The 27,535-nt window shown below is 50.7% G+C and overlaps 1 protein-coding gene across 1 annotated transcript in view; it reads right to left on the minus strand.

Moving 5' to 3' along the window:
* Positions 1-4,958: 4,958 nt before the first annotated feature.
* The window catches only part of LOC116966846 (alpha-2-macroglobulin-like), a 111,449-nt gene continuing 88,872 nt past the window's right edge, over positions 4,959-27,535 (minus strand). The window contains exons 26-35 of the mRNA XM_033013186.1: positions 26,438-26,481; positions 25,928-26,090; positions 17,975-18,198; positions 17,206-17,418; positions 16,475-16,584; positions 16,082-16,154; positions 15,909-15,977; positions 15,702-15,807; positions 14,116-14,154; positions 4,959-5,104 (exon numbers count right to left, since the gene is read on the minus strand). Of these exons, the coding sequence (XP_032869077.1) occupies positions 5,052-5,104; positions 14,116-14,154; positions 15,702-15,807; positions 15,909-15,977; positions 16,082-16,154; positions 16,475-16,584; positions 17,206-17,418; positions 17,975-18,198; positions 25,928-26,090; positions 26,438-26,481 (1,094 nt within the window). The 3' untranslated portion in view covers positions 4,959-5,051. The remainder of the gene's footprint in view (positions 5,105-14,115; positions 14,155-15,701; positions 15,808-15,908; positions 15,978-16,081; positions 16,155-16,474; positions 16,585-17,205; positions 17,419-17,974; positions 18,199-25,927; positions 26,091-26,437; positions 26,482-27,535) is intronic.

The raw sequence follows: 27,535 nt of genomic DNA on the forward strand, positions 1-27,535 counted from the left end.
TTCCCCCACATGCAGTCAGACACAAGCCGGGGAGGCGATTGGAGAACCTGCTGCGGGGCGACTGCAGCCACCGGCAGCATCTGCAAGCTCAGGTATCACTGCTCCCTGTGTCTGTCCCTGAAGTTCATTGTAAATTCCCCAGGTGTGTGGGCAATGGGTGAGAAAGTGGGAAACATGGAACTAGTTTAAATAATATAGAACTACAACTGTTACTGTTTGTCATCTACATCAATGATTTTGATGAGAACAAGTTTGCTGATGATATAAAAGTGGATGATTTTGCAGATGGATTTGAAAAATTGCAGCAGGATCTTGATCGATTGGCCAGGTGGGCTGAATGGTTGATGGAATTTAATACAGAGAAATGTGAGGTGTTGCATTTCGGGTAGTCTAACATGGGCAGGTCCTCCACGGTGAATGGTAAAGCTCTGGGGAGCGTTATATAGAGCAGAAGGATCTGGGAGTGCAGGTACATGGCTCCTTGAAGATGGAGTCGCAGGTATTGAGTACAGAAGTTAGGAGATATATAAGATGTTGGTGAGGCCACATTTATTGCATTGTGTTCAGTTCTGGGCATCATGTTATATGAAATATGTTTGACAAGCTGGAAAGGATACAGAGTAGATTTACGAGGATATTGCCAGGACTAGAGGGTCTGAGCTATAGGAAAAGGTCGAGAAGCCAGGGACTATTCCTTGGAGCGCAGGAGTATGAGTGATCTGATAGAGGTGTATAAAATCATGAGATGCATAGATCAGGTTGATGCAGAGTCTCATGCCCAGGGAAGGTGAATCGAGGACCAGAGGATATATGTTTCAGGTGAAGGGGAAAAGATTTAATAGAAATCTGAGGGTTAACCTTTTCACACAAAGGTATGGAACAAGCTGCCAGAGGCAGGAACTATCCCATCATTAAAGAAACAGTAAGACAGGTACATGGATAAGACAGGTTTGGAGGGATATGGACCAAACACAGACAGGTTAGTCTAGTGTAGCTGGGACATGTTGGCTGGTGTGGGCAAGTTGGGCCAAAAGGCCTGTTTCCACGCTCCATTCTAGGACTCCCTCTCATGTCAACGGGTGATCGATGGTCAGCATGGATTCGGTGGGCTGAACGGCCTGTTTCCATGCTGTATGTTTCAATTCAAATGGATTATATTCGTGGCGACTCAATCTTGGGATTAAACCCAGAGCGATGGGGGGAGATGTGAAAGGATTTTGTTTTCTCACAATATTCCAAATGCGGCCTGACCAGCGCCATATAGATCTTCAGCTGTTTTTGTGTATCAGTCCTCTCTAAATAAATGCTCGCAGTATCTTTGCTTTCTTCACTACTGATTCAACTTGCAGATTAGCGTTTTGGGATTCCTGCACCAGCACTCCCGTCCCTTTGCAACTCCAATTTGTGGATTCTCTCTCCATTTAGAAAATAATTGACACCTCTATTCCTACCAAAATGCATGATTCTACACTTTGCTACACTATATTCCATCTACCACTTCTCTGCCCTCTCTCCTAACCTATCCAAGTCCTTCTGCAGAGTCCCTGCTTTCTATACACTACCTGCCCCTCCACCTATTTTTGTATCATGCCACATAACCTTCAATCCCCTTGCCCAATATGCAATGTGATGAGCAGTGGCCCCAACACCGAGCTCTGCGGTACTCCGCCAACCAGAAAAATCATCTTTATTGCCACTTTGCCTTCTGCCATCCAACCAAGCTACCATCTGCCCTTTTTATACCATGGGCTCTCATCTTCCTTAACAGCACCACTTGTGGCACCTTATCAAAGGTTTTCTGATAATTCAATTCAATTCAATTTATTGTCATTTGGACCCCTTGAGGTCCAAACGAAATGCCGTTTCTGCAGCCATACATTACAAACAAATAGACCCAAGACACAACATATTTTACATAAACATCCATCACATTGCTGTGATGGAAGGCCAAAAAACTTCTCTCTCCACTGCACCCCCCCCCCCCCCCCCCCCCGATGTCAGAGTCAAAGTCAAAGCCCCCGGCGGGCGATGGCGAATCTACAATAATGTGGGTACATCAACATCTATTGACTGTCCTGCTTTTTACTTCTGCAAAGAATTCCAGCAATTTTGTTGGGCAAGATCTCCCCCTTCACAAGCCATGCTAATTGCGACCTATGTTATTGGGAACTTCTAAGTACTCCGTAACCTCATCTTCTATCTATTACCATTACTAAAACTCTCATCTTGGACATCTGGGCAGGTACTATAGACCTGCATGGGAAGGTAGACGCTCCCACCCCCACGAGTCTCGGGCAGATGGGGCTCATCAGCATGGGAAGGCAGTCCATCTAGGAGAGGGAAAACTCTGATTTAAAACCTCCACTGCCTTGTGGCCATATCCAGTCATGGAAAAGGCTCCAAGAGTAAACCTCAAGAAAATCCGGAGTCGGAGCCCCCATCCCACTTAGGAAACCTGAATGAAACCTCTGGTGACCTTGCGCCCCACCCAAGGTTTCCATGAGGTTCTTGGAGGTTTTGGTCACTCTCCATAATGGTCGAAAGTGGTTTCCGCGTGGTCAAGTCTTCTTCTATGTTCCTTTGATTATTTCAACAAAATCAAAACCGGCCTCGACTAAAAATAGGTTGCTGTTTGGTCAAAGCCAGTGGAGTGGGGTCACTATTTACTTACAGGCAGTCGAAGGCAATCTCCTTCGTTGACCGGCCATTTTGATCGGCTCATTGGAGTTTAATGACCTAGAAGGACCCACCGGAAGGTAAAATGCCCGCTAAATTTGATTAAACTTAAAACTGTCTCCACCCCTTCTCCCCCCCCCCCCTCCCCTCCGCACTTCTCCCTCCCGTTCTCCCCCCCACCTCCCACTCTAAAGGACTTACCATGCTCTGTGGCAGCGTTTACCGCACAGACAGCGCTCCTCCCACCTTCGCGATGTGTGTGTATGTGTGCAGTCGGTAGCAAAGATCCTGTAGGATCTTTGGTCGGTAGATGCAGCTCACGCTTCGGTCGAGGCTTTCCAGGCGTGTGACCAAAACCTCTGGCGACTCATGGAAACCTTGGGTGGGGCGCAAGGTCACCAGAGGTTTCCGTTCAGGTTTCCTAAGTGGGACAGGGGCGTTGTCTACAACCTGTCTCTGGTAGCTACTGCAACGGTGCTGGTGCCAAACTGTAACGGCCCTGCTGTTCCTTTGGATCGATCAGCGATGTGGAGAGGGGGGACGTGCTGCATGGGCAACAGCCTGTCTGTCCTCCATATGACATCTCCCAGGCTTGCTTCTGACCAGGATGCATCACCCATGGTCAGCCATGACCGAGGGGGGCCTACTACATCTTGACCATTCCGTTGTTTTTAAATTTGCGCAAAAACGTTACCCTATATCGCTAGGATTTTTAAGCCACCTCACTCACCATTCTCCTCTGCTCCAAGCGCACCAGAATTGGTGAAATATTAGAAAAGTTAGGAAAGAGAGGGCAGAGAGACAAAGAAATGGGCTTAGAGGGAGAGAACAAGAGAGAGAGAGGGGTGGGGAGAGTGAAAGAAAGAGTGGAGAGAGAATAGAAGAGAAGGGGCAAGAGGGTAGAAAGTGGGAGAGTGGGATAACCATATAACAATTACAGCACGGAAACAGGCCATCTCGGCCCTACAAGTCCGTGCCGAACACTTATTTTCCCGTAGTCCCATCTACCTGCGCTCAGACCATAACGCTCCATTCCTTTCCCATCCATGTAACTATCCAATTTATTTTTAAATGATAAAATCGAACCTGCCTCCACCACTTCCACTGGAAGCTCATTCCACACAGCTACCACTCTCTGAGTAAAGAAGTTCCCCCTCATGTTACCCCTAAACTTCTGCCCCTTAATTCTCAAGTCATGTCCTCTTGTTTGAATCTTCCCTACTCTCAGTGGGAAAAGCTTATCCACATCAACTCTGTCTATCGCTCGCATCATTTTAAAGACCTCTATCAAGTCCCCCCTTAACCTTCTGCGCTCCAAAGAATAAAGCCCTAACTTGTTCAACCTTTCTCTGTAACTTAGTTGTTGAAACCCAGGCAACATTCTAGTAAATCTCCTCTGTACTCTCTCTATTTTGTTGACATCCTTCCTATAATTTGGCGACCAAGATTGTACCCCATACTCCAGAATTGGTCTCACCAATGCCTTGTACAATTTTAAGAGTGAGCAAAAGGGAGAAGGGGACAGAGGTGATTGAGATGGAACGAGGGAGAGATTGAGGTGAGAGAGGATGGGGAGAGAAATGGAAGAGAATGTATGAGACAACAAGATTGAGAGACGGGTGAAGTGAAGGGGGATGGGCAAAGTGAGAGGGAGGTGGGAGAGGCAGGATGAGAGTGGGCAGAGAGAAGGATAAGGGTTGATTGGTGGAGAGACAGAGAGAGGGGGCGAGGGAAGAAATGGAAACAAGAGCAACAAAGATAGGGAGGGCATGAGGGTGTGTGGGTGAGTGTGTAGGGGAATGTGGAGGGGCAGAGAGGGAGGGTGGGGGAAAGAGAGAGGGAGAGTGGCTGAAAGAGAGGGGGCGTGGGGGATGTCAGAGAGAGTGGGGGCGGGGCAGAGAGAGGGAAAGTGGCAGAAAGAGAGAAGGGGAGTGGGGGTGTCAGAGAGAGAGTGAGAGAGAGAGTGGGGGCGGGGCAGAGAGAGGGAGAGTGGGGGCAAAGGGAGTTCAGAGAAGCAAGGTGAACACAACTGAACAAAACACACCAGGTGCGGCCTCACCAACATCTTGTACAACTGCAACATAACGCCCCAAAAGCAAGACTCCATTCCCTGGGTGACAAAGACCAATATCTACCCGTAACGCCACTTTCAGAGAACTATGTCTTGGCACTCCAGAGTCGACTGTTCATTGTGGTGAAGGTGCGTGTGTGCCCCAAGTAAGGGTGCTGGAGTGAGCAGGTGTGTACAGGATGGGGAGGTGAGGATTGAGCAGAGACATGAGGAGGATTGATTTAGTCATTTATTGAGGCTGATTCTTGGTTGGAGATTGTTCTCGGCTTCTGTCCGGCACTGGGAGCCTCTATGTCCTTTCCACTCAAACCGCGTCCTCCACCACTGTCAACACAGGGAGCGGGATAAAGGGAATACCTGAAGTGAGAGAAATCAATATTCATACCACTGGGCTGTAAGATGCCCAAGCAAAATATGAGATGCTGTTCCTCCAATTTGCGTTTAGCCTCACTGACAATGGAGGAGACAGAGGACAGAAATGTCTGTGTGGTGGGAATGGGAAGGAGAATTAAAGTGATCGGCAACCGGGAGATCAGGTAGGTTCAGGCAGGCAGGTGTTCCGCGAAACGATCACCCAGTCTACATTTGGTGTCACTGATGTGCAAGAGTCTACATCTTGAACGGATGCAGTAGATGAGGTTGGAAGAGGTGCAAGTGTAACGCACAATCCTCCAAAATTTCCACCACCTCCAACGGGATCCCACCGCTAGCCACATTTTCCCATCTCATCCCCTTTCCGCAGAGATTGCTTCCTCCGCAACTGCCTGGTTAACTCATCCCTTCCCACCCAAACCACCGCTCCCCAGGTCCCTTCCCCGGCAACCGGTGAACTTGCAACACCTGTCCCTATATCTTCTCCCTCGACTCTGTCCAGGGACCACGATAGTCCTTTCAGGTTAGGTAGAGGTTCACTCTGCACTATAACTCCCCATCCCATTTATAATCTGGGCCTCCTCCATTGTCAGAGTTAGGCCCAATGCAAATTGGAGGAACAGCACCTCACATTTGGCTTGGGCAGCTTACACCCCAGCGGTATGAACATTGACTTCTCTAACTTCAAACAGTTGCTTTCCCTCCCTCTCCATCCCCTCCCCCAGTTCTCAACCCACTTACACTCTATCTCTGTCCCACCCCCTCCTCTGACATCAGTCTGAAGAAGGGTCTCGACCCGAAACATCACCCATGCCTTCTCTCCAGAGGTCCCGCTGAGTTACTCCAGCATTTTGTATCACCTTAGATTTAAACCAGCATCTGCAGTTTTCATGCAGATTTGGAGCCCAAGATCCCTCTGTACTTGTTGAGGGTTCGCCCATTTCCCCCTTGTGTTTGACCTCCCAAAGTGCAACAACTCAATGCCTGGAGGTGAAGCAGCATGTGGTGGGTGTCCTGGGGAGTAGATGTGATGAGCTACAAGGTACTACACAGCAATGAGTTGTGAACACAGCCCAGTCATAGAGTCATGGAGTGAAACAGTGTGGAAACAGGCTCTTCAGCCCAACTTGCCCACACCGCCCAACATGTCCCAGCTACACTAGTCCCATCTGCCAGCATTTGGTCCAAATCGGTCCTATCCATGTACCTGTCTAACTGCTTCTTAGATGTTGGGATACTGCCTCTGCCTCATCTACCTCCTCTGGCGGCTTGTTCCATATTTCCACCACCCCTTGTGCGAAAAAGTTACCACTCAGATTCCTCCATGGTACATAACCAATCAACACCATCTACACTTCACATTGCCCCATGATAGGAATCAGCCAGCATCATTAAGGAACAACACAAAGCGCTGGTGTGACTCAGTGGATCAGGCAGCGTCTCTGGAGAACATGGACAAGTGACATTTCAGGTCGAATGCTTCGGGAATTTTGAGTCCCGACCCAAAACGTCACCTCTCCCTGTTCTCCAGAGATGCTGCCTGACCCATTAAGTTACTCCAGCACTTTGCATCTTCTTTGTAAACCAACATCTGCAGTTCTTGTATCTCCAGTATATCCAATGGAGGTCATGGTGGCGCAGCGGTAGAGTTGCTGCCTTACAGCGAATGCAGCGCCGGAGACCTGGGTTCGATCCCGACTATAGGTGCTGTCTGTACGGAGTTTGTATGTTCTTCCCATGACCTGCGTGGGTTTTCACCAAGATCTTCAGTTTCCTCCCACACTCCAAAGATGTGCAGGTTTGAAGGTTAAATGATAAATGTAAAAATTATCCCGTGGGTGTAAGATAGTGTTAATGTGTGGGGATCGCTGGTCGGTGCTGACCATGTGGGCCGAATGGCCTGTTTCCACGCTGTATCTCTAAACTAAGCTAAACTAAAATGGCCACTCGCACCCGGACATTCCCTTTCCTCCCCGCTCCCACCCAAGGGAAAATATAAAAGCTGGAAAGCACTACACCAGATACAGGAACAGCTTCTGCCCGCTGTTACCAGTGTAGTGAGCACACCTCCCGTATGCTAAGGATGAATTCCCCATCTCCTAATCCACCACCTTGCTGCCCTTGCACTTTTATTATCTGCATTTCCTCTGTAACCATATAACCATATAACAATTACAGCACGGAAACAGGCCATCTCGGCCCTACAAGTCCGTGCCGAACAACTTTTTTCCCTTAGTCCCACCTGCCTGCACTCATACCATAACCCTCCATTCCCTTCTCATCCATATGCCTATCCAATTTATTTTTAAATGATACCAACTAACCTGCCTCCACCACTTCCACTGGAAGCTCATTCCACACCGCTACCACTCTCTGAGTAAAGAAGTTCCCCCTCATGTTACCCCTAAACTTCTGTCCCTTAATTCTGAAGTCATGTCCTCTTGTTTGAATCTTCCCTTTTCTCAAAGGGAAAAGCTGATCCACATCAACTCTGTCTATCCCTCTCATCATTTTAAAGACCTCTATCATGTCCCCCCTTAACCTTCTGCGCTCCAGAGAATAAAGACCTAACTTATTCAACCTTTCTCTGTAACTTAGTTGTTGAAACCCAGGCAACATTCTAGTAAATCTCCTCTGTACTCTCTCCATTTTGTTGACATCCTTCCTATAATTGGGCGACCAAAATTGTACACCATACTCCAGATTTGGTCTCACCAATGCCTTGTACAATTTTAACATTACATCCCAGCTTCTATACTCAATGCTCTGATTTATAAAGGCTAGCATACCAAAAGCTTTCTTTACCACCCTATCTATATGAGATTCCACCTTCAAGGAACTATGCACGGTTATTCCCAGATCCCTCTGTTCAACTGTATTCTTCAATTCCCTACCATTTACCATGTACGTCCTATTTTGATTTGTCCTGCCAAGGTGTAGCACCTCACATTTATCAGCATTAAACTCCATCTGCCATCTTTCAGCCCATTTTTCCAAATGGCCGAAATCACTCTGTAGACTTTGGAAATCTTCTTCATTATCCACAACACCCCCTTATCTTGGTATCATCTGCATACTTACTAATCCAATTTACCACACCTTCATCCAGATCATTAATGTACATGACAAACAACAAAGGACCCATCACCGATCCCTGAGGCACCCCACTAGTCACCTGCCTCCAACCCGACAAACAACCATCCACCATTACCTTCTGGCTTCTCCCATTCAGCCACTGTTGAATCCATCTTGCTACTCCTGCATTTATACCCAACAGTTGAACCTTCTTAACCAACCTTCCATGAGGAACCTTGTCAAAGGCCTTACTAAAGTCCATATAGACAACATCCACTGCTTTACCCTCGTCAATTTCCCTAGTAACCTCTTCAAAAAATTCAAGAAGATTAGTCAAACATGACCTTCCAGGCACAAATCCATGTTGACTGTTCCTAATCAGACCCTGTTTATCCAGATGCTTATATATATTATCTCTAAGTATCTTTTCCATTAATTTGCCCACCACTGAAGTCAAACTAACAGGCCTATAATTGCTAGGTTTACTCTTAGAACCCTTTTTAAACAATGGAACAACATGCGCAGTACGCCAATCCTCGGGGACTATTCCCGTTTCTAATGACATTTGAAATATTTCTGTCATAGCCCCGGCTATTTCTACACTAACTTCCCTCAATGTCCTAGGGAATATCCTGTCAGGACCTGGAGACTTATCCACTTTTATATTTTTCAAAAGTGTCAGTACTTCTTTTACTTTGAAACTCATAGTATCCATAGCTACTCTACTAGTTTCCCTTACCTCACATAATTCAATATCCTTCTCCTTGTTGAATACCGAAGAAAAGAAATTGTTCAATATCTCCCCCATCTCTTTTGGCTCTGCAGATAGCTGTCCACTCCGTCTCTCCAATGGACCAATTTTATCCCTCGTTATCCTTTTGCTATTAATATAGCTGTAGAAACCCTTTGGATTTACTTTCACCTTACTTGCCAAAGCAACCTCATATCTTCTTTTAGCTTTTCTAATTTATTTCTTAAGATTCTTTTTACATTCCTTATACTCCTCAAGCACGTCATTTACTTCATGCTGCCTATAATTATTGTAGATCTCCCTCTTTTTCCGAACAAGATGTCCAATTTCCCTTGAAAACCAGGGCTCTTTCCAATTTTTACTGTTTCCTTTCAACCGAACAGGAACATAAAGATTCTGTACTCTTAAAATTTCCCCTTTAAATGTCCTCCATTTCTCTTCTACATCCTTCCCATAAAACAAAATGTCCTAGTTCACTCCTTTTAAATCATTTCGCATCTCATCAAAGTTAGCCTTTCTCCAATCAAAAATCTCAACCCTAGGTCCAGTTCTGACCCTCTCCATAATTATATTGAAACTAATGGTATTGTGATCACTGGACCCGAAGTGCTCCCCAACGCATACCTCCGCCACCTGTCCCGTCTCATTTCCTACCAGGAGGTCCAACACTGCCCCTCCTCTAGTAGGTACCTCTATGTATTGCTGCAAAAAACTATCCTGCACACATTTTACAAACTCCAAACCATCCAGCCCATTTACCGAATGTGTTTCCCAGTCTATGTGTGGAAAGTTGAAATCTCCCACAATCACTACTTTGTGCTTACTACTAATATCTGCTATCTCCTTACATATTTGCTCTTCCAATTCCCGATCCCCATTTGGCGGTCTATAATACACCCCTATAAGTGTTGCTACACCTTTCCCACTTCTCAGTTCCACCCAAATAGCCTCCCTAGATGAGCCCTCCAATCTATCCTGCCAAAGCACTGATGTAATATCTTCCCTGACTAGTAATGCAACACCTCCACCTCTTGCCCCTCCAATTCTATCACACCTGAAGCAACGAAATCCTGGAATATTTAGTTTCCAATCACAGCCCTTCTGCAACCATGTTTCACTGATCGCCACAACATCATACTTCCAGGTGTCAATCCAGACTCTAAGCTCATCCACCTTTCTTACAATGCTCCTAGCATTAAAATATGCACATTTAAGAAACCCCCCGCCTCTTATTCTCTGTTTATTTCCTTTTTTTTTTCTCCTCTTGTGTCCGAGTGCTTCCCTTTTCTGCTTCCTGCCTCCCATTCTGTCTACTAGCTTTCTCTATTTGAGTCCCTCGCCCCAACCGTTCTAGTTTAAAGTCTCCCCAGTAGCCTTTGCGAATTTCCCCGCCCAGATATTGGTCCCCCTCGGGTTCAAGTGCAACCCATCCTTTCTGTACAGGTCCTGTAGCTTTAGTTTAGTTTTGTTTAGGTGGAAACCGGCCCTTCAGCCCACCGAGTCAGTGTGGACCAGCCCATCCCATACCCGAGCCAGTGTGGACCATCCCATCCCGTACCCGAGTCAGTGTGGACCAGCCCGTACCCGAGTCAGTGTGGACCATCCCATCCCGTACCCGAGTCAGTGTGGGCCAGCCCGTACCCGAGTCAGTGTGGACCAGCCCATCCCGTACCCGAGTCAGTGTGGACCGGACCATCCCGTACCCGAGTCAGTGTGGACCAGCCCATCCCGTACCCGAGTCAGTGTGGACCATCCCATCCCGTACCCGAGCCAGTGTGGACCAGCCCGTACCCGAGTCAGTGTGGACCAGCCCATCCCGTACCCGAGTCAGTGTGGACCATCCCATCCCGTACAAGAGCCAGTGTGGACCACCCCGTACCCGAGTCAGTGTGGACCAGCCCGTACCCGAGCCAGTGTGGACCATCCCGTACCCGAGTCAGTGTGGACCATCCCGTACCCGAGTCAGTGTGGACTGGACCATCCCTTACCCGAGCCAGTGTGGACCATCCCGTACCCGAGCCAGTGTGGACCAGCCCATCCCTTACCCGAGCCAGTGTGGACCATCCCGTACACGAGCCAGTGTGGACCATCCCGTACCCGAGTCAGTGTGGACCATCCCGTACCCGAGTCAGTGTGGACCATCCCGTACCCGAGTCAGTGTGGACCAGCCCGTACCCGAGTCAGTGTGGACCAGCCCGTACCCGAGTCAGTGTGGACCATCCCGTACCCGAGTCAGTGTGGACCAGCCCGTACACGAGTCAGTGTGGACCAGCCCGTACCCGAGTCAGTGTGGACCATCCCGTACCCGAGTCAGTGTGGACCAGCCCGTACCCGAGTCAGTGTGGACCAGCCCATCCCGTACACTAACACCATCCCGCACACACTAGGGACAATTTAATTTTACCAAAGCCAATTCGCCGACAAACCCATGTCTTTCAAATGTGGGAGGAAACCGGACCACCTGGAGAAAACCCACGCGGTGACAGGAAGAACATACAAACTCCGTACAGACAGCACCCGTAGTTAGGATCGAACCCAGATCTCAGGCTCTGTAAGGCAGCAACCCTACCACTGTGCCACATTGCAGCTATGACACTATGTTCTACAGGCTGCTTATCAACTTCTCCACTGCTTATGTACGATATGACTTGCATTACAACAAATCGTTTCACTGTACCTCGGTACACGTGACAAAAACAAGCCAATGCCATCACGTACTGTAAACCTTCCTGAACACTGTATAAGTTGTTATGTTACGGTCAGGGTTATGGTCTGAGCGCAGGTATATGGGACTAGGGGAGATTATGTGTTCGGCACGGACTAGAAGGGTCGAGATGGCCTGTTTCCGTGCTGTAATTGTTATATGGTTATATGGTTACCTGCCCCAATTGCCTCCTATTGGCAGCTCCCTCCCTATACCAACACCCTTTGAGCAAAAAAGTTGCCTTTCTGGGTCCTATTAAATCTTTCCCCTCACCATAAACCTATGTCGTCTGGTTCATAAGTCCCCTCCTCTGGGTAAAAGACTCTGTGCATTCACCCGATCGATTCCCTCATGTCCTGATACCTCCTCCCTCCACTCCGTTCAAGGATCCCGTGTCTTTTCAGGCGAGGCAAAGGTTCACTTGCAACTCCGACCTCCTCTACTGTATCCACTGTTCTAGGTGTGGACTCCTATATATCGGCGAGACCAAGTGCAGGCTCGGCGATCGTTTCGCTGAACATATCCGCTTAGTCCGCATAAACCTACCTGATCTTCTGGTTGTTAAATTAATTAGAGGACCAGCATCTCATATTTCACATGGGCAGCTTACAACCCAGTGGTATGAGCCTTGATTACTCGAACTTCAAGTAACCTTTGCATTCCCTCTCTTTCCGGACCTCCCCCACCCAAGTCGTACCAGCTTCAACGTTGTCTAGTTGAGTTTCATTGTCTGTAACTCATTCTAACCTAATAAACAGCTAACAATCACCTGTTTCCTTTATCATCATTACTGTTTTGCATATCTTTCATTCATTTGTTCTATATCTCTCTATATCGCTTGTTTCCCTTTCCCCTGACTCTCCAATCTGAAGAAGGGTCTCGACCCGAAACATCACCTATCCCTTTTCTCCTATGCTCTGACCCGCTGAGTTACTCCAGCTATTTTTGTCTATCTGCAGTTTAAACCAGCATCAGCAGTTCCTTCCTACACAATTCCATCGGCATCTCTCTCTGCGTGTCATTTTTATGTTGGTGAGGATGTAGCTGTGATTGAGGGTCTGGGGAAACATTGATGACTGCATGGGGGCTACATACAGCTGCATGGGGGCTACATAGACAGCTGCATTGGGGCTTCATGGGGGCTGCACATTGAGCTACATTGACAACTGCACGGGGGCTGCCTCCTGCACCCATGCATAACTTGCCAATCTCATTACTCTACCACCAATGTCCACTGTCTAACACCCCTCTCCCCTTTCTTGATCTCTGTATCCATGACAGGGGACATACGATCGGATGCTAGGAAGATATAGAATGACATGATGAAGGGTCCCAGACCTGGAGTATTGTGTGCAGTTCTGGTCGCCCCATTACAGGAAAGGGTTGGAAGCTTTGGAGATGGTGCAGAGGTGGTTCACCAGAATGCTGCCTGTGCAGGATAGAACACGGGAGACTGAGGAGTGATCTTATAGAGGTGTATAAAATCATGAGGGAATAGAGAGGAGGAACACTCAGAGTCTTTTACCTACGGCAGGGAAATCAAATACAGAAGGTCGTATGTTGAAGGTAAGAGAGGCAACATTTTCACAGGGTTGTGGTTTTATGAAACAAGCTGCCAGAGGAGGTAGGGGAGGCAGGGACGATAACAGCATTTAAAAGATACTTGGATGGATAGATGGATAGGAACGGTTTAGAGCTACATTCCCACCCAGAAGGTCTCAAGGCCCAACAGTTCTTCCTTGAACAGGGACCCAATCAGTTCCCCTCTGCGACACTCTCCTCCACCTGCTGGAACTCGTCCTCACCCTCAACAGCTTCCCATTTGGACTTCCCACTTTCCTCAAGTTAAAGATGTAGTCACGGGCACTCAATGGGCACTGTCTGCCTTGCTATTGGTTCTGTCGAACAGTCCTTGTTCCAAACGTACATCGGCACCATCCCCAACACATTGGGGGCTGCATAGACAACTACATTGGGGCCACATACAGTTGCATGGGGGCTGCATCTTGGTTACATGGGGGGGGGGGGGCTACATAAACAGCAACAACGGGCTACATGTGGGCTGCATTGATGCCTCTACTCCACAACACTCGCAGGAACCCACCCATCAGTCTGAAGGCCCTGTCCTTGGTGGACTTCCCAAATATAACACCTCTCACTGACCTGGACAGAATCTGCCACCCCAGTGTGACCCCACTCCCCACCAGTGTGATCCCAGTGTCCACCTCCCACTGTGACCGTAGCCCCCAGTGTGACCCGGGTTCCCACCCCTCCCCCCCCAATATGACCCCACTCCCTGGTGAGCCGTGTGACTACCACCTCCCAGTGTGACCCCAGTGCGAATCCCACCTCCCAGTGTGAGCCCACCCCTCCAGAGTGGCGACACACTGGCCCTGAGGATCATCCCAGTTTGGGGGCGAGGGGACGTCGGGAGGAAACACTCACTGAGCCATAAGTGGTCCTTGCTCATAGTGGGCCACTGGTACCCAGCAATGGCAGCCTCGTCTAGGAAAGAGGGAGAGAGAGAGAGGTGAGGAGTGATTTAACAGTGAGGGAGGGGAGAGGGAGGAGGGAGGGAAGGGGTAGGAGGGAGGGAAGGGGTAGGAGGGAGGGAGGAACAGGGAGAGAGTGAGCGAGTGAGGGGCAGTTGGAGGGAGGGTGGAGGGAGGGACGGGCAGGAGTGAGGGGGATGAGTGAGGGGGGAGGAGTGAGGGGGAGGAGTGAGGGGGAGGAGTGAGGGGGGAGGAGTGAGGGGGAGCAGGAGGGGGGAGGGGTGATGGGGGAGCAGGAGGGGGGAGTGAGGGGGATCAGGAGGGGGGAGGAGTGAGGGGGAGCAGGAGGGGGGAGGAGTGAGGGGGAGCAGGAGGGGGGAGGAGTGTGGAGGGAGGGGGGAGCAGGAGGGGGGAGGAGTGAGGGGGGAGCAGGACGGGGGGGAGTGAGGGGGAGCAGGAGGGGGTAGGAGTGAGGGGGGAGCAGGAGGGGGGAGTGAGGGGGAGCAGGAGGGGGGAGTGAGGAGGGAGGAGTGAGGGGGAGCAGGAGAGGGGAGGAGTGAGGGGGAGCAGGAGAGGGGAGGAGTGAGGGGGAGCAGGAGGGGGGTGGAGTGAGGGGGGAGCAGGAGGGGGGGAGGAGGGGGGAGCAGGGAGAGGGGAGGAGTGGGGAGAGCAGGAGGGGGGGGTGAGTGGAGGGGGAGAAGGAGGGGGAGAAGTGAGGGGGAGCAGGGGGAGAAGGAGGAGTGGAGGGGAGCAGGAGGGGGGAGGAGTGAGGGGGAGCAGGAGGGGGGAGGAGTGTGGAGGGAGGAGTGAGGGGGGAGCAGGAGGGGGGAGGAGCGAGGGGGGAGCAGGAGGGGGTAGGAGTGAGGGGGGAGCAGGAGGGGGGAGTGAGGGGGGAGCAGGAGGGGGGAGGGAGTGGGGGAGGAGTGAGGGGGGAGGAGTGTGGAGGGGGAGTGAGGGGGAGCAGGAAGGGGGGGGAGGAGGGGGGAGAGGAGAGGGAGGAGGGTGAGGAGGAGGAGTGAGGGGAGCAGGAGGGGGGTGGAGGGGGGGGAGCAGGAGGGGGAGGGGGGGAGCAGGAGGGGGAGGAGTGAGGAGGGAGGAGTGAGGGGGGAGGAGGGGGGGAGCAGGAGGGGGGTGGAGGGGAGGGCGGGGAAGGAGGGGGAGGAGGGGGAGAGGAGGAGGGGAGGAGGAGGGGGAGAAGGAGGGTGGTAGGAGGAAGGGGGAGAGAGGGGGGGCCGGGACTGGAGGAGGGAGCAGGAGGGGGGAGGCGTGAGGGGGAGAAGGAGGGGTGAGAGTGTGGAGGGAGGTCGGAAGGAGTGAGGGGAGCAGGAGGGGGGAGGAGTGAGGGGGAGAAGGAGGGGGAGGAGTGAGGGGGGGAGCAGGAGGGGGGTAGGAGTGAGTGGGGAGCATAGGGGGGAGTGAGGGGGAGCAGGAGGGGGGAGTGAGGAGGGAGGAGTGAGGGGGAGCAGGAGAGGGGAGGAGTGAGGGGGAGCAGGAGGGGGGAGGAGTGAGGGGGAGCAGGAGGGGGGAGGAGTGAGGGGGGAGGAGTGAGCTGGGCCCTACCAGTCACGTAGTAATCGTAGACGGAGACGTGGGCCCCCTGCAGGTTTTCCACAGGGAATTCCTGGAAGATGAAGACGTGCAGGGGGAGGGTCTGGCCGGCGTCCATCTGTGGGGGCAGCGGGGGGTCAGTCTGTGACCGCAGTCTCTTCCCCCGTCCCACACACCCCTCATCCACCCATTCTTCCCCTCCCCCCTCCCCTCCCTCACCTTTTCAATGTACATCAGGAAATGTCCGTCCTTTGACTCTATGCGACTCACACCCACAGGCATCGTGGTCTGGAGCGAGAGGGGCAAAGGTCATCAGTAACTGCCCCGAATGGAGGCGGCAGCCCATACCCCCCTCCCCACTCGTTGACCCCCGCCCTGCCCCCGCCCCGTACCTGGGGGGAATACCCGGAGAGCATCTTCACGTTGACGATCACCATGTTGGAGACGTTGCGGGATCCCGTGTAGCTGCGGGGCAACACGGTAACACATGTGAACACACAGGGCACGGGAACACAACCCTGGGTCAAAGACGGCCCTTCCTCCCCATATGCCCCCCCCCCCCCCCCAGATGGAGACCCATCTAACCTCCCCCCAGATGACCCATCTCACCCCCTAGATGCTCCCTACCCCTTACCAGACAGCCCCTTCCCCACCAAACAGGCCCTCCCCCACCTCAGACGGCCGGTCTCACCCCAGACAACCCGTCTTCCCTCCACAGACCCCTTCCCCCCCCCCTCCCCCCAACCCCGAGATGTCCCGTCTGGCCACCAGACGCCGGAGCTCACGTGACGTTGATTTGCAGCATGGCCATCATAATGCCATACACTTTCAGATGGAGGGAGAGCAGGAAGGCGGCAGCACCGGCAGACGGCAGCGTGTGGTAGCGGAGAGACGTCTGGGGCAGGGAGGGGGTGAGGGGGAGGAGGGAGGAACAGCAGGATCAGTATGGCCCTCACTCACCCTTCACTTACTCACCCTCTACGCCTCCCTCACCATTCCCACACCCTTGCTGCCTCCCTCCAACACTCCATCCCACCTACCGCCATCTCTCCCCCTTCCTTGGTCCACCCCACCTCTACCCCTCCTCCCTCTACTCCTCCTCCCTCTCCCTCCATCCACCCTCCACCCTCTCCCCCCATCCAACCTCCTTGCTTGAAGGTTATATCATATGGGATCAAAGGAGAGATAGCTGAATGGATAGAACATTGAGTTCATGGAAGGAAGCAGAGGGTGATGGTGGAAGTTTGCTTCTCGGACTGGAGGCCTGTGATTAGTGGTGTACCTCGGGGTTGGGCCCATTACTGTTTTTCATCTACATCAATGATTAGGATGAGAAGTTGAATGCAGAATTTTCAGATTAGCAGGTGTGACGAGTGTAGCTGGGACACGTTGGCTGGTTTGGGGATGTTGGGCCGAAGGGCCTGTTTCCACACTGTGTGACACTATGACTCCGTGTCCCTCCCTCTGTCTCTCCACCCACCCCCAACCCTCCATACCCCCCCCCCCCCCCCCTCACCTGGAGCAGCACACAGCTGGTGCCGGTGATGTTGCCGATGTAGGTGCCGGGGCCCGGCAGAGCCGCTCTCTGCACCACCAGCCGGTTGTGGGGGTCGATGTGGAGGAGCCGCTGGAAGCCGCCGGGGCCACTGAGCGAGACGGAGGAGAGGGGCTCGGGGGAGTAGGTGAGGCCCGCGTAGAGGGAGAGGGCCTGGAGGGCCACCACTGTGTCCTGTAGAGGGGGGGGAGAGGGGAAGAGAAGAGGGTGAGGGGGGGGGGGGAAGGAAGATGAGGGGGCAGAGGGTGGGGCAGAGGGTGGGGGGGCAGAGGGTAGGGGGGGCAGAGGGTAGGGGGGGCAGAGGGTGGGGGGGGGGGCAGAGGGTGGGGGGGGGGCAGAGGGTGAGGGGGAAGATGGGGGTTAGGCAGAAGGGGGGGCAGTAGAGGGGGACATTAACAAGGCCTTTGACTGCTTGCACTTGGTGAGGGGTAGGGGATGTGTGTTTCGGGATCAAATCAACAGCTTGGTCAAGCAACATGTTCCCTCCACCCTCAGCACCTCCCCCATCATTCCCTCCATCCATCCCCCTTCCATTCCTCCCACTCTCTTCCATCGCCCCTCCACCCTCCCCCCGATCCCCATCACTCCCTCCCCCTCAGTCTGTCCCGCTCCCCCTTCCGTCCCTCCCTTTACTACCCCCTCATTCTCTCAGAACCTACACCCTCGCCCCCCCACCTCCCTCCCTACCCCTCCCACCCCCACCCCCCACCCCCGCTCCCGCTCCTCTCACCTGAGTGGAGGCAAAGCCTCCGTACGAGTTCCTTTGGCGGACCAACCAGCGGATGATGGGGGAGGAACGCTGCAGCTGGGTGGGGCTGATGTTGGAGGGGGAGAGCAGGGCCAGCAGCACGTACGCTGTTGTCTCCACCTCAGCCGAGGGGGCCCTCCACCAGAGCCCCCACCCCTCCTCCCCACCCTCCCCGCCCTCATGTGGCCCCCAGTGGGTCTGGCCGTCTGCCGGGAGAGACAGGGTCAGGGGAGAGAGAAAAGGCCAGAGGGGGAGAGAGGGTCAGAGGGGGAGAGAGGGTCAGGGGGGGAGAGGATCAGGGGGAAAGGGTCAGGGGGAGAGGGTCAGGGGGAGAGGGTCAGGGGCAGAGGGAGAGAGGGGGAGAGAGGGTCAGAGAGGGTCAGGGGAAGGGAAGGGATGAGGGGAAGGCACAAACGATATAGACAGGAAGAGGAAGGAGGTTCTGCAACATGAGTTTAAGGAATTAGGTAAAAGGCTGAAAAGCACGACCTCCAGGGTAGTTATCTCTGGTTTGCATCCAGTACCTCGTGCTAGTGAGGGCAAGAACAGAAACATAGGGGAGATGAATGTGTAGCTAAGGAGTTGGTGCAGGGGGCAGGGATTTAGATTTCTGGACCTTTTGGGGCAGGGATGACCTGTAGAAAAGGGATGGGTTGCACCTTAACTGGGGGACCAGGTTTGCTAATGCTACACGGGTTGGCAAGAGGGTGCGATTTCATAAACACAGAGGCAAGTGGGAGGTTAGAAGTTGGTATAAAGGGTGGTGAAAGGAAGTTTCGAGGACAGAATAGACAGGTGAAAGGAGGAGAGCAAGGAAGGAGGCTTGGTTTAAACTGCACGTTTTTTTAATATAAGGGGCCTGACGGGGTAAGGCAGATGAGCCTAGGGCATGGATAGGTACGTGCGACTGAGACGTTGTCGCCATGACTGAAACCTGGTTAAGGGAGGGGCAGGACTGGCAGTTCAATGTTCTGGGGTAGAGGAAAGACAGGGGCGAAGGCAAAAGAGGAGGGATAGGGGTTATGTTATTGCTTAAGGAGGATGTCACGGCAGTGGTCAGAGGGGACATTACGGACATCATCTAGCGAGGCTACATGGGTGGAGTTGAGGAACAAGAAAGGGATGATCACCTTGTTGGGTGTGTACTACAGACCTCCAGAGTCAACAGGAATTAGAACAAATATGGCAGTATAGTACAGACAGCTGCAGATCATATAATGTTGTTGTAGTTGGGGATTTTAACTATCCCAATATTGATTGGGAAAAATCATACTGTGAAAGGTTTAGATGGGGTGCAATTTCTCAAAGGTGTTCAGGAAAGTTTTCTCCAACAATATGTAGAGAGCCCCACATGTGACAGGGCAACACTTGATCTAGTCTTGGGGAAATCGACAAGGCAAGTGAATGATGTTGAGAAGCCTTTTGGGACCAGTGACCACAGGTCGATTAGGTTTAAGATAGTTATGGATAGGGATGGAGAGGATCCATGTATAAAATGCACAACTTGGGTAAGGTCAACTTTGAGGGTATGAGAGAAGGTCTCGCTCAAGTTGACTGGTGCAGGTTATTTGAAGGGAAAGGAACATCAGACAAATGGGACATTTTTAAAAGTGTGCTGACAAGAGCTCAGGATATACATGTCCCTGTTGGAGTGAAAGGCAGAGCAGGCAAACACAAGGAAGCTTGGCTGATGAGGAAAATTGAGTCATTGGTTAATAATAAGAATGCATGGGACAGGTATAGACAGCTGGGATCCAGTGTATACCTGGAGGAAACTAAGGGGCATAGCTCTGGCATTAAGGACAATCCCAAGGGATTTTATAAATACATAAGGGGGGAAAGGGTAACTCGAGAGAGAGTGGGATCCCTCAGGAATTAAAATGGTCACCTCTGTGTGGAGCCACAGGAGATGGGCAAAGTCCTCAATGAGTATTTCTCCTCTGTATTTTCCAAGCAGAAAGACAGGACAAAGGAACTTGGGGCAGTCACTGGATGTGTCTTGAGAGCAGTCAGCCTTACGGTCGAAGAGGTGCCGAAGGTACTGTCATGTATGAAGGTAGACAAATCTCCAAGGCCTGATCACTTATGGGATTGTGACATTGTGGGAACCTAGAGAGGAAATTGCGGGAATTTACCAGTCTTCATTAAATACAGGAGAGGTGCTGGAAGACTGGAGGTAGGCAAATGTTGTGCCTCTTTTCAAGAACGGCTGCATGGAAAATGTTGGGAACTAATGGCCAGTGAGCTTAACATCTGTAGTTGGAAAGTTACTACAGAGTATTCTGAGGGATAGGATACACATGCATATAGACGGACAATGGCTGATTAGGGATGGTAATGTTATAAGGTCATAAGTGATAGTAGAATTCAATCATGGCTTTTTTTCCTCTCCTTCCTTACCCCCTTCTCCTGCCTTCTCCCCATAACTTCTGACACCTGTACTAATCAAGAATCTATCTATCTGTGCCTTAAAAATATCTACTGACTTGACATCCACAGACTTCTGTGGCGAATAATTCCAGATTCACCACTCTGACTTAAGAAATTTCTCATCTCCTTCTTAAAAGTACGTCCTTTAATTCTGAGGCAGTGACTTTTAGTCCTAGACTCTCCCACTGGCGTAAACATCGCCTCCACATCCACTCTATCCAAGCCTTTCACTATTCTGTATGTTTCCACGAGGTCCCGTTCATTCTTCAAAACTCCAACAAGTACAGGCCCAGTGCCGACAAACGATCATCATAGGTTAACCTACTCATTCCTGGGATCATTCTTATAAACCTCCTCTGGACCCTCTCCCGAACCAGCACATCCTTCCTCAGATATGGTGCTCACAATATTCCAAATGTGGCCTTACCAGCGCCTTATAGAGCCTCAGCATTACATCCCTGTTTTTGTATACACCCTCTTGAAATAAATGCTAGCATTGAGTTTGCCTTAACTCCTGATTCGACTTGCAGATTAACTTTTGGGAATCCTGCACCAGCACTCCCAAATCCCTTTGCACCTTCAATTTCTGGATTATCTCCCCATTTTCCTAGATAATAGTCTACGCCATTATTTGTACGACCAAAATTCTTTGCTACACTGTATTCCATCTGCCAATTCTCTGCCCACTCTCCCAACTTATCCAATTCCTACTGCTTTCTTTACACTACCTGCCCCTCCACCTATTTTTGTATCATACTCAAACTCAAGCCTTCAATCCCCTCGTCCAAATCATGAATATACAACGTGAAGAGTAGCGGCCCCAGCACTGACACTTGCGGAACTCCGCTAGTCACTCGCAGCCAACCAGAAAAATCCCCCTTTATTGCCACTCTTTGCCTTCTGCCATCCAGCCAACCTGCTATCCATGCTGGTTTGATACTTGCCCTTTGATACCGTGGGCTCTCATCTTCCTTAGCAGCTTCACGTGTGGCAACTTACAGTATCAAAGGCTTTCTGAAAATCTAAGTAAACAACATCAACTAACTTTCCTTTGTCTGTCCTGCTATTTACTTCTTCAAATAATTCCAGCAAATTTGTCAAGCAAGACCTCCCCTTCACAAAGCCATGCTGACTTTGGACTATTTTATTGTCAACTTGGTGTGCTGGCTTTTCTAAATCAGAGCATTGAGTATAGAAGTTGGGATGTAATGTTAAAATTGTACAAGGCATTGGTGAGGCCAATTCTGGAGTATGGTGTACAATTTTGGTCACCTAATTATAGGAAGGATGTCAACAAAATAGAGAGAGTACAGAGGAGATTTACTAGAATGTTGCCTGGGTTTCAGCAACTAAGTTACAGAGAAAGGTTGAACAAGTTAGGGCTTTATTCTTTGGAGCGCAGAAGGTTAAGGGGGGACTTGATAGAGGTCTTTAAAATGATGAGAGGGATAGACAGAGTTGACGTGGATAAGCTTTTCCCACTGAGAGTAGGGACGATTCAAACAAGGGGACATGACTTGAGAATTAAGGGACAGAAGTTTAGGGGTAACATGAGGGGGAACTTCTTTACTCAGCTGTGTGGAATGAGCTTCCAATGAAGGTGGTGGAGGCAGGTTCGTTTTTATCATTTAAAAATAAATTGGATAGTTATATGGAGGGGAAAGGAATGGAGGGTTATGGTCTGAGCGCAGGTATATGGGACTAGGGGAGAATACGTGTTCGGCACGGACTAGAAGGGTCGAGATGGCCTGTTTCCGTGCTGTAATTGTTATATGGTTATAACTTCTAAGTGCTCAGTAAACTCATCCTTTATTATAGACTCTAAATTCTTACCAACCACCAAAGTCAGACTAACCGGCCTACAGTTCCCACTATTCTGCTTTGCTCACTTCTTGTGCAACGGGGTAATATTGGCAATTTTCCAATCATCTGGGACCTCTCCTGTCTAGTGATTCTTGAAATATCACTGTCAATGCCTCCACCATCCCTAAAGCCACCTCTTTCAGAACCCTAGGGTGTAGTCCATCCGCTCCAGGTGACTTCAGCCCTTTCAGCTTCCCAAGCACCTTCTCCCTAGTAACAGCCACTCAACTAACTTCCACCCTCGACTCTCTTGAATTTCAGGCATGTTGCTGGTGTCTTCCACTGTGAAGACTGATGCAGAAAAGGTATTCAGCTCTCTGCTATTCCTTTATTCCCCAATAACACATCTCCTGCATCATTCTCCAGTGGTCCAACGTCCACACTTGCCTCTTTCTTACTCTTTATATAACTGAAGAAACGCTCTTTTATATTATTGGCTAGCATACCTTCGTTTTAGTTACTTTCTGTTGTTCTTTAAAAGCTTCCCAATCCTTTGGCTTCCCACTAATATTTGCTCCGCTATACACCTTCCATTTTAGTTTTATACTGTCCTTGACTTCCCTTGTCAGCCACAGTCGCCCCTTTCTCCCTCTAGAATCTTTCTTCCTCTTTAACCATATAACCATATAACAATTACAGCACGGAAACAGGCCATCTCGGCCCTTCTAGTCCGTGCCGAACACGTATTCTCCCCTAGTCCCATCAACCTGCACTCAGACCATAACCCTCCATTCCTTTCCCGTCCATATAACTATCCAATTTATTTTTAAATGATAAAATCGAACCTGCCTCCACCACCTTCACTGGAAGCTCATTCCACACAGCTACCACTCTCTGAGTAAAGAAGTTCCCCCTCATGTTACCCCTAAACTTCTGTCCCTTAATTCTCAAGTCATGTCCTCTTGTTTGAATCTTCCCTACTCTCAGTGGGAAAAGCTTATCAACTCTGTCTACTCTGTCTATCCCTCTCATCATTTTAAAGACCTCTATCAAGTCCCCCCTTAACCTTCTGCGCTCCAAAGAATAAAGACCTAACTTGTTCAACCTTTCTCTGTAACTTAGTTGCTGAAACCCAGGCAACATTCTAGTACATCTCCTCTGTACTCTCTCTATTTTGTTGACATCCTTCCAATAATTAGGCGACCAAAATTGTACACCATACTCCAGAATTGGCCTCACCAATGCCTTGTACAATTTTAACATTACATCCCAACTTTGGAATGAAAATATTCTGTATCTTTTGGATTATTCCAAGAAATTCCTGCCATTGCTGCGCTTGAGCAGTTGGAGGCTATGGGTGAATGGTGGAATATTGCGTTTGGGGACCAGCCCTCCTGTGTGACAGGGACCCAACGTGTCCCACTTGGTCTACTATATATTACTAAAACTGTCATCTTGTATATTTGTTTGTATGTAAATTTGCATATGCCCTAAACGCTGCAAAAATGGTACAATTTTAGGCCCACCTTACTCAGCGCGTGCGGTGTGGAGTATCAAGTTTCGTTCGATTTGACAAATTAATTTCCTTTAAAAACTTAAATGAACTTTATACACTTGCCGGGTCCGTCAACCACAGCTGCACAGTTGGGGGAGGCCCGTCAGCGCGTCACAATTGAAAATGGCGCAGGTAATGCGGCAGTGACACAAAATGATGCCGTCTCCCTGCGCATGTGCAATGGGTCCAGTATCCACTCGTGTGCAGTTGGGGAAGGATTGCCGGGCCGGGATCACCATTTTCAATGAACATCGCGTTGTGTGTGGGTGAGTGGTGGAATATTGCATTGGGGAACGGGGATGCAATGGGTCTCCACCCCGTCTTGTTGTAGATTAAAACTTATCATGTTGTGGTCAGCATGGTTTTATATATGGGAGGTCGTGTCTCACAAATCTGACTGGCCTTTTTGAAGACGAGACCAAACAGGTGATGAGGACACAGCTGTAGATGTATATATGGACCAGCAAAACATTCAACACGGTTCCACATGGTAGGTTGCTCTCAAAGGTTAAATAGCATGGGATCCAAGGGGAGATAGCTGAATGGATAGAATATTGGATTCATGGAAGGAAGCAGAGGATGATGATGGAATGTTGCTTCTTGACTGGAGGCCTGTGACTAGTGGTGTGCCTCAGGGTTCAGTGCTGGGCCTGTTACTGTTTGTCTTCTATATCAATGATTTGGATGACAATGTACATCACAAGATTAGCAAGTTTGCAGATGATACAAATGTGGATAGTTTTGCAGAAGGATCTTGATTGATTGGCCAGGTGGGCTGAGGAATTGTTGATGGAATTTAATAGAGAGAAATGTGAGGTGTTGCGTCTTGGGAAGTCTAACATGAGCAGAGGATGGTGAAAGAGCAGAGGGATCTTGGAGTGCAGGTGCATGGTTGCTTGAAGGTGGAGTCGCAGGTAGATAGGGTGGTCATAAAGGCTTTTGGCACATTGACCACCTTATACAAGTTAGGAGGTCATGTTGCAGTTATATAAGACGTTGGTGAAGCAGCATTTAGAGTATTGTGTTCAGTTCTGAGCACCATGTTGTAAGAAAGATGTCGTCAAGCTGGAAAGAGTACAGAGAACATTTACGTGCATGTTGCCAGAACTCAAGGGTCTGAGTGAAAGGGAGAGATTCTGTAGGAAGAAGGGATGGGAAGGAGGAAGTAGGGAAGGGAGGATGCGAAGGGTGGAGGGAGGGGAAAAAAGGAGGATGTCGGGAAGGGGCGAGGGAGGGAAGGAGGGTACAGGCAGGGGGTGAGGAGTGGGAGGAAGGGGTTAAGGGAGGGGCAGAGGGGTGGAGGTTAGAGGGAGGGTTGATGTAGGAGTGAGGGGGGTGAATGTAGGAGTGAGGGAGGAGATGTGGATGTACGAGTGAGGGAGGTGGATGTAGGAGTGAGGGGGTGGATGTAGGAGTGAGGGAGGAGAGGTGGATGTACGAATGAGGGGGTGGATGTAGGAGTGAGGGGGTGGATGTAGGAGTGAGGGAGGAGATGTGGATGTACAAGTGAGGGAGGTGGATGTAGGAGTGAGGGGGTGGATGTAGGAGTGAGGGGGGTGGATGTAGGAGTGAGGGGGTGGATGTAGGAGTGAGGGAGGAGAGGTGGATGTACGAGTGAGGGGGGTGGATGTAGGAGTGAGGGGGTGGATGTAGGAGTGAGGGGGGTGGATGTAGGAGTGAGGGGGTGGATGTAGGAGTGAGGGGGGAGAGGTGGATGTACGAGTGAGGGGGGTGGATGTAGGAGTGAGGGGGTGGATGTAGGAGTGAGGGAGGAGAGGTGGATGTATGAGTGAGGGAGTGAGGAGGGTGAATGTAGGAATGAGAGGGGGTGATGTAGGAGTGAGGGGGTGGATGTAGGAGTGAGGGAGGAGAGGTGGATGTACGAGTGAGGGAGTGAGGAGGGTGAATGTAGGAATGAGAGGGGGTGATGTAGGAGTGAGGGAGATTCCTTAGGTCCTCACCATCATTGATGCGGGAGGGAGGGGGCGAGGACTGGATGTAGGTGGGGTGGGTGGAGGTAGGAGGGAGCAAGTGGTAGAGGGATGGGGCAAGGGGTGGAAGTAGGAGAGAGGTGGGTGGATGTAGGTGAAAAGGAGGAGTGAAGGTAGGAGTGCGTGAGGAGTGAGGGAGACTGCCTGGGTCCTCACCCTCATTGATGGCGAGGGCGTCCAGCCGGAGGAGGGTGCTGTCCCTCGAGGGCTCGTCTCCAGCGAGGGTGAAGGCGTAGGCGAGGAGGGCGAGGGTATAGGTGTTGTTCACCGTCCCCAGGGCCTGACGCAGACAGTCCAGTGACCCAACTACCACGTCTGTCTAGACGGGGTACAAGATGCAGACGGAGAGGGAGGGTTAGAGAGGGGAGGCTGGACTCCTGGAGAATGTGCACCCCCTCCCCCTCCTTCCGAGCATCTCCTCCACCCCCACTCCCTCCCCCACGCTTTCTCCGTGTACATCCCCCACCCAGAACCGGTCCACCCACAGTCCTTCACCCCCCTCATCCCTTAATCCCGCTCGTCCCCGAGTTGCACCTCACAATACCGCCTTACCCCTCCCTGCCACCCAATTCCCCTCCCCACTCCAAACCCCTCCCCCCCAATACCATACCCCTCACCAGCCGAGGTTCCCGCAGTGACCCCCTCCCCACTCCAACATGTCCTCACCTTGAAGTCAGAGGGCAGGGGCTGCACGAGAGCAGACTCGAGATCTGTGGAGGACGAGGAGAGAAATGAAGGAGGTGAAGAATATGTGAGTGAGAAGTGGCCCAGTCCCAACCATGTAACAGGAACATAGAAACATATAAAATAGGTGCAGGAGTAGGCCATTCGGCCCTTCGAGCCTGCACCGCCATTGAATATGATCATGGCTGATCATCCAACTCAGTATCCTGTACCTGCCTTCTCTCCATACCCCCTTTAGCCACAAGGGCCACGAGGACAGCAACTCCAGGCGCCGATTTTACAAATAAAGACGCAAAGTGTTGGAGTAAACCACGGGCAGCATCCCTGGAGAGCGTGGATCGGTGACGTTTCAGGTCGGGACAGGAACAGACATTCGGCCCACAATGTCCGTACCCAACATGAAGCAAATCAAACTAACCTCCTGTGCCTGCATGTGATCCAAATCCCTCCATTCCCTGCATATCCATATGCCTGTCTAAAGCCCCATAAACACCACTCTCGGAACTACCTCCACCGCCACCACCTGGCAGCAGATTCTAGGCACCCACCTAGGGTGGCATGGTGTGCAGCAGTAGAGTTGCTGCCTTACAGCGCCAGAGATCAGTTTATCATGCTAACTACGTGTGCTGTCTGTACGGAGTTTGTAGGTTTGCTCTGGTATCTTTGTTTTCCTCCCACAATCCAAAGATGTACATTGTAGACTAAGGCAAGAGAGGAGATTGCGGGAGCATTCACAAAGATCTTTGCATCTTCCCTTGTGTCAAAATCTTGCCCTATACATCTCCTTTAATCTTTGCCCCCTCACCTTAAAGCTGTGTCCTCTGGCATTTGATCTTTTCGCCCTGGAGATAAAGGTTCAGACTGTCTATTCTAACCTTGTCTCTCAGAATTGTATACACCTATCAGAATCCTCGCAACCTCTGGCGTTCTAGAGAAAACAATCCAAGTCTGACGAATGTCTCCATTTTAATACTCTCTATCCCAGGAATAATTGTAAATTGCGCATAGTGTATATAGGATAATGTAAGTGTGCGGTGATCGCTGGTCGATGTAGACTCGGTGGGCCGAATGGTCTGTTTC

Source organism: Amblyraja radiata, chromosome 38, assembly GCF_010909765.2.
Source record: "Amblyraja radiata isolate CabotCenter1 chromosome 38, sAmbRad1.1.pri, whole genome shotgun sequence".
In the NCBI taxonomy this organism is placed as follows: Eukaryota; Metazoa; Chordata; class Chondrichthyes; order Rajiformes; family Rajidae; genus Amblyraja; species Amblyraja radiata.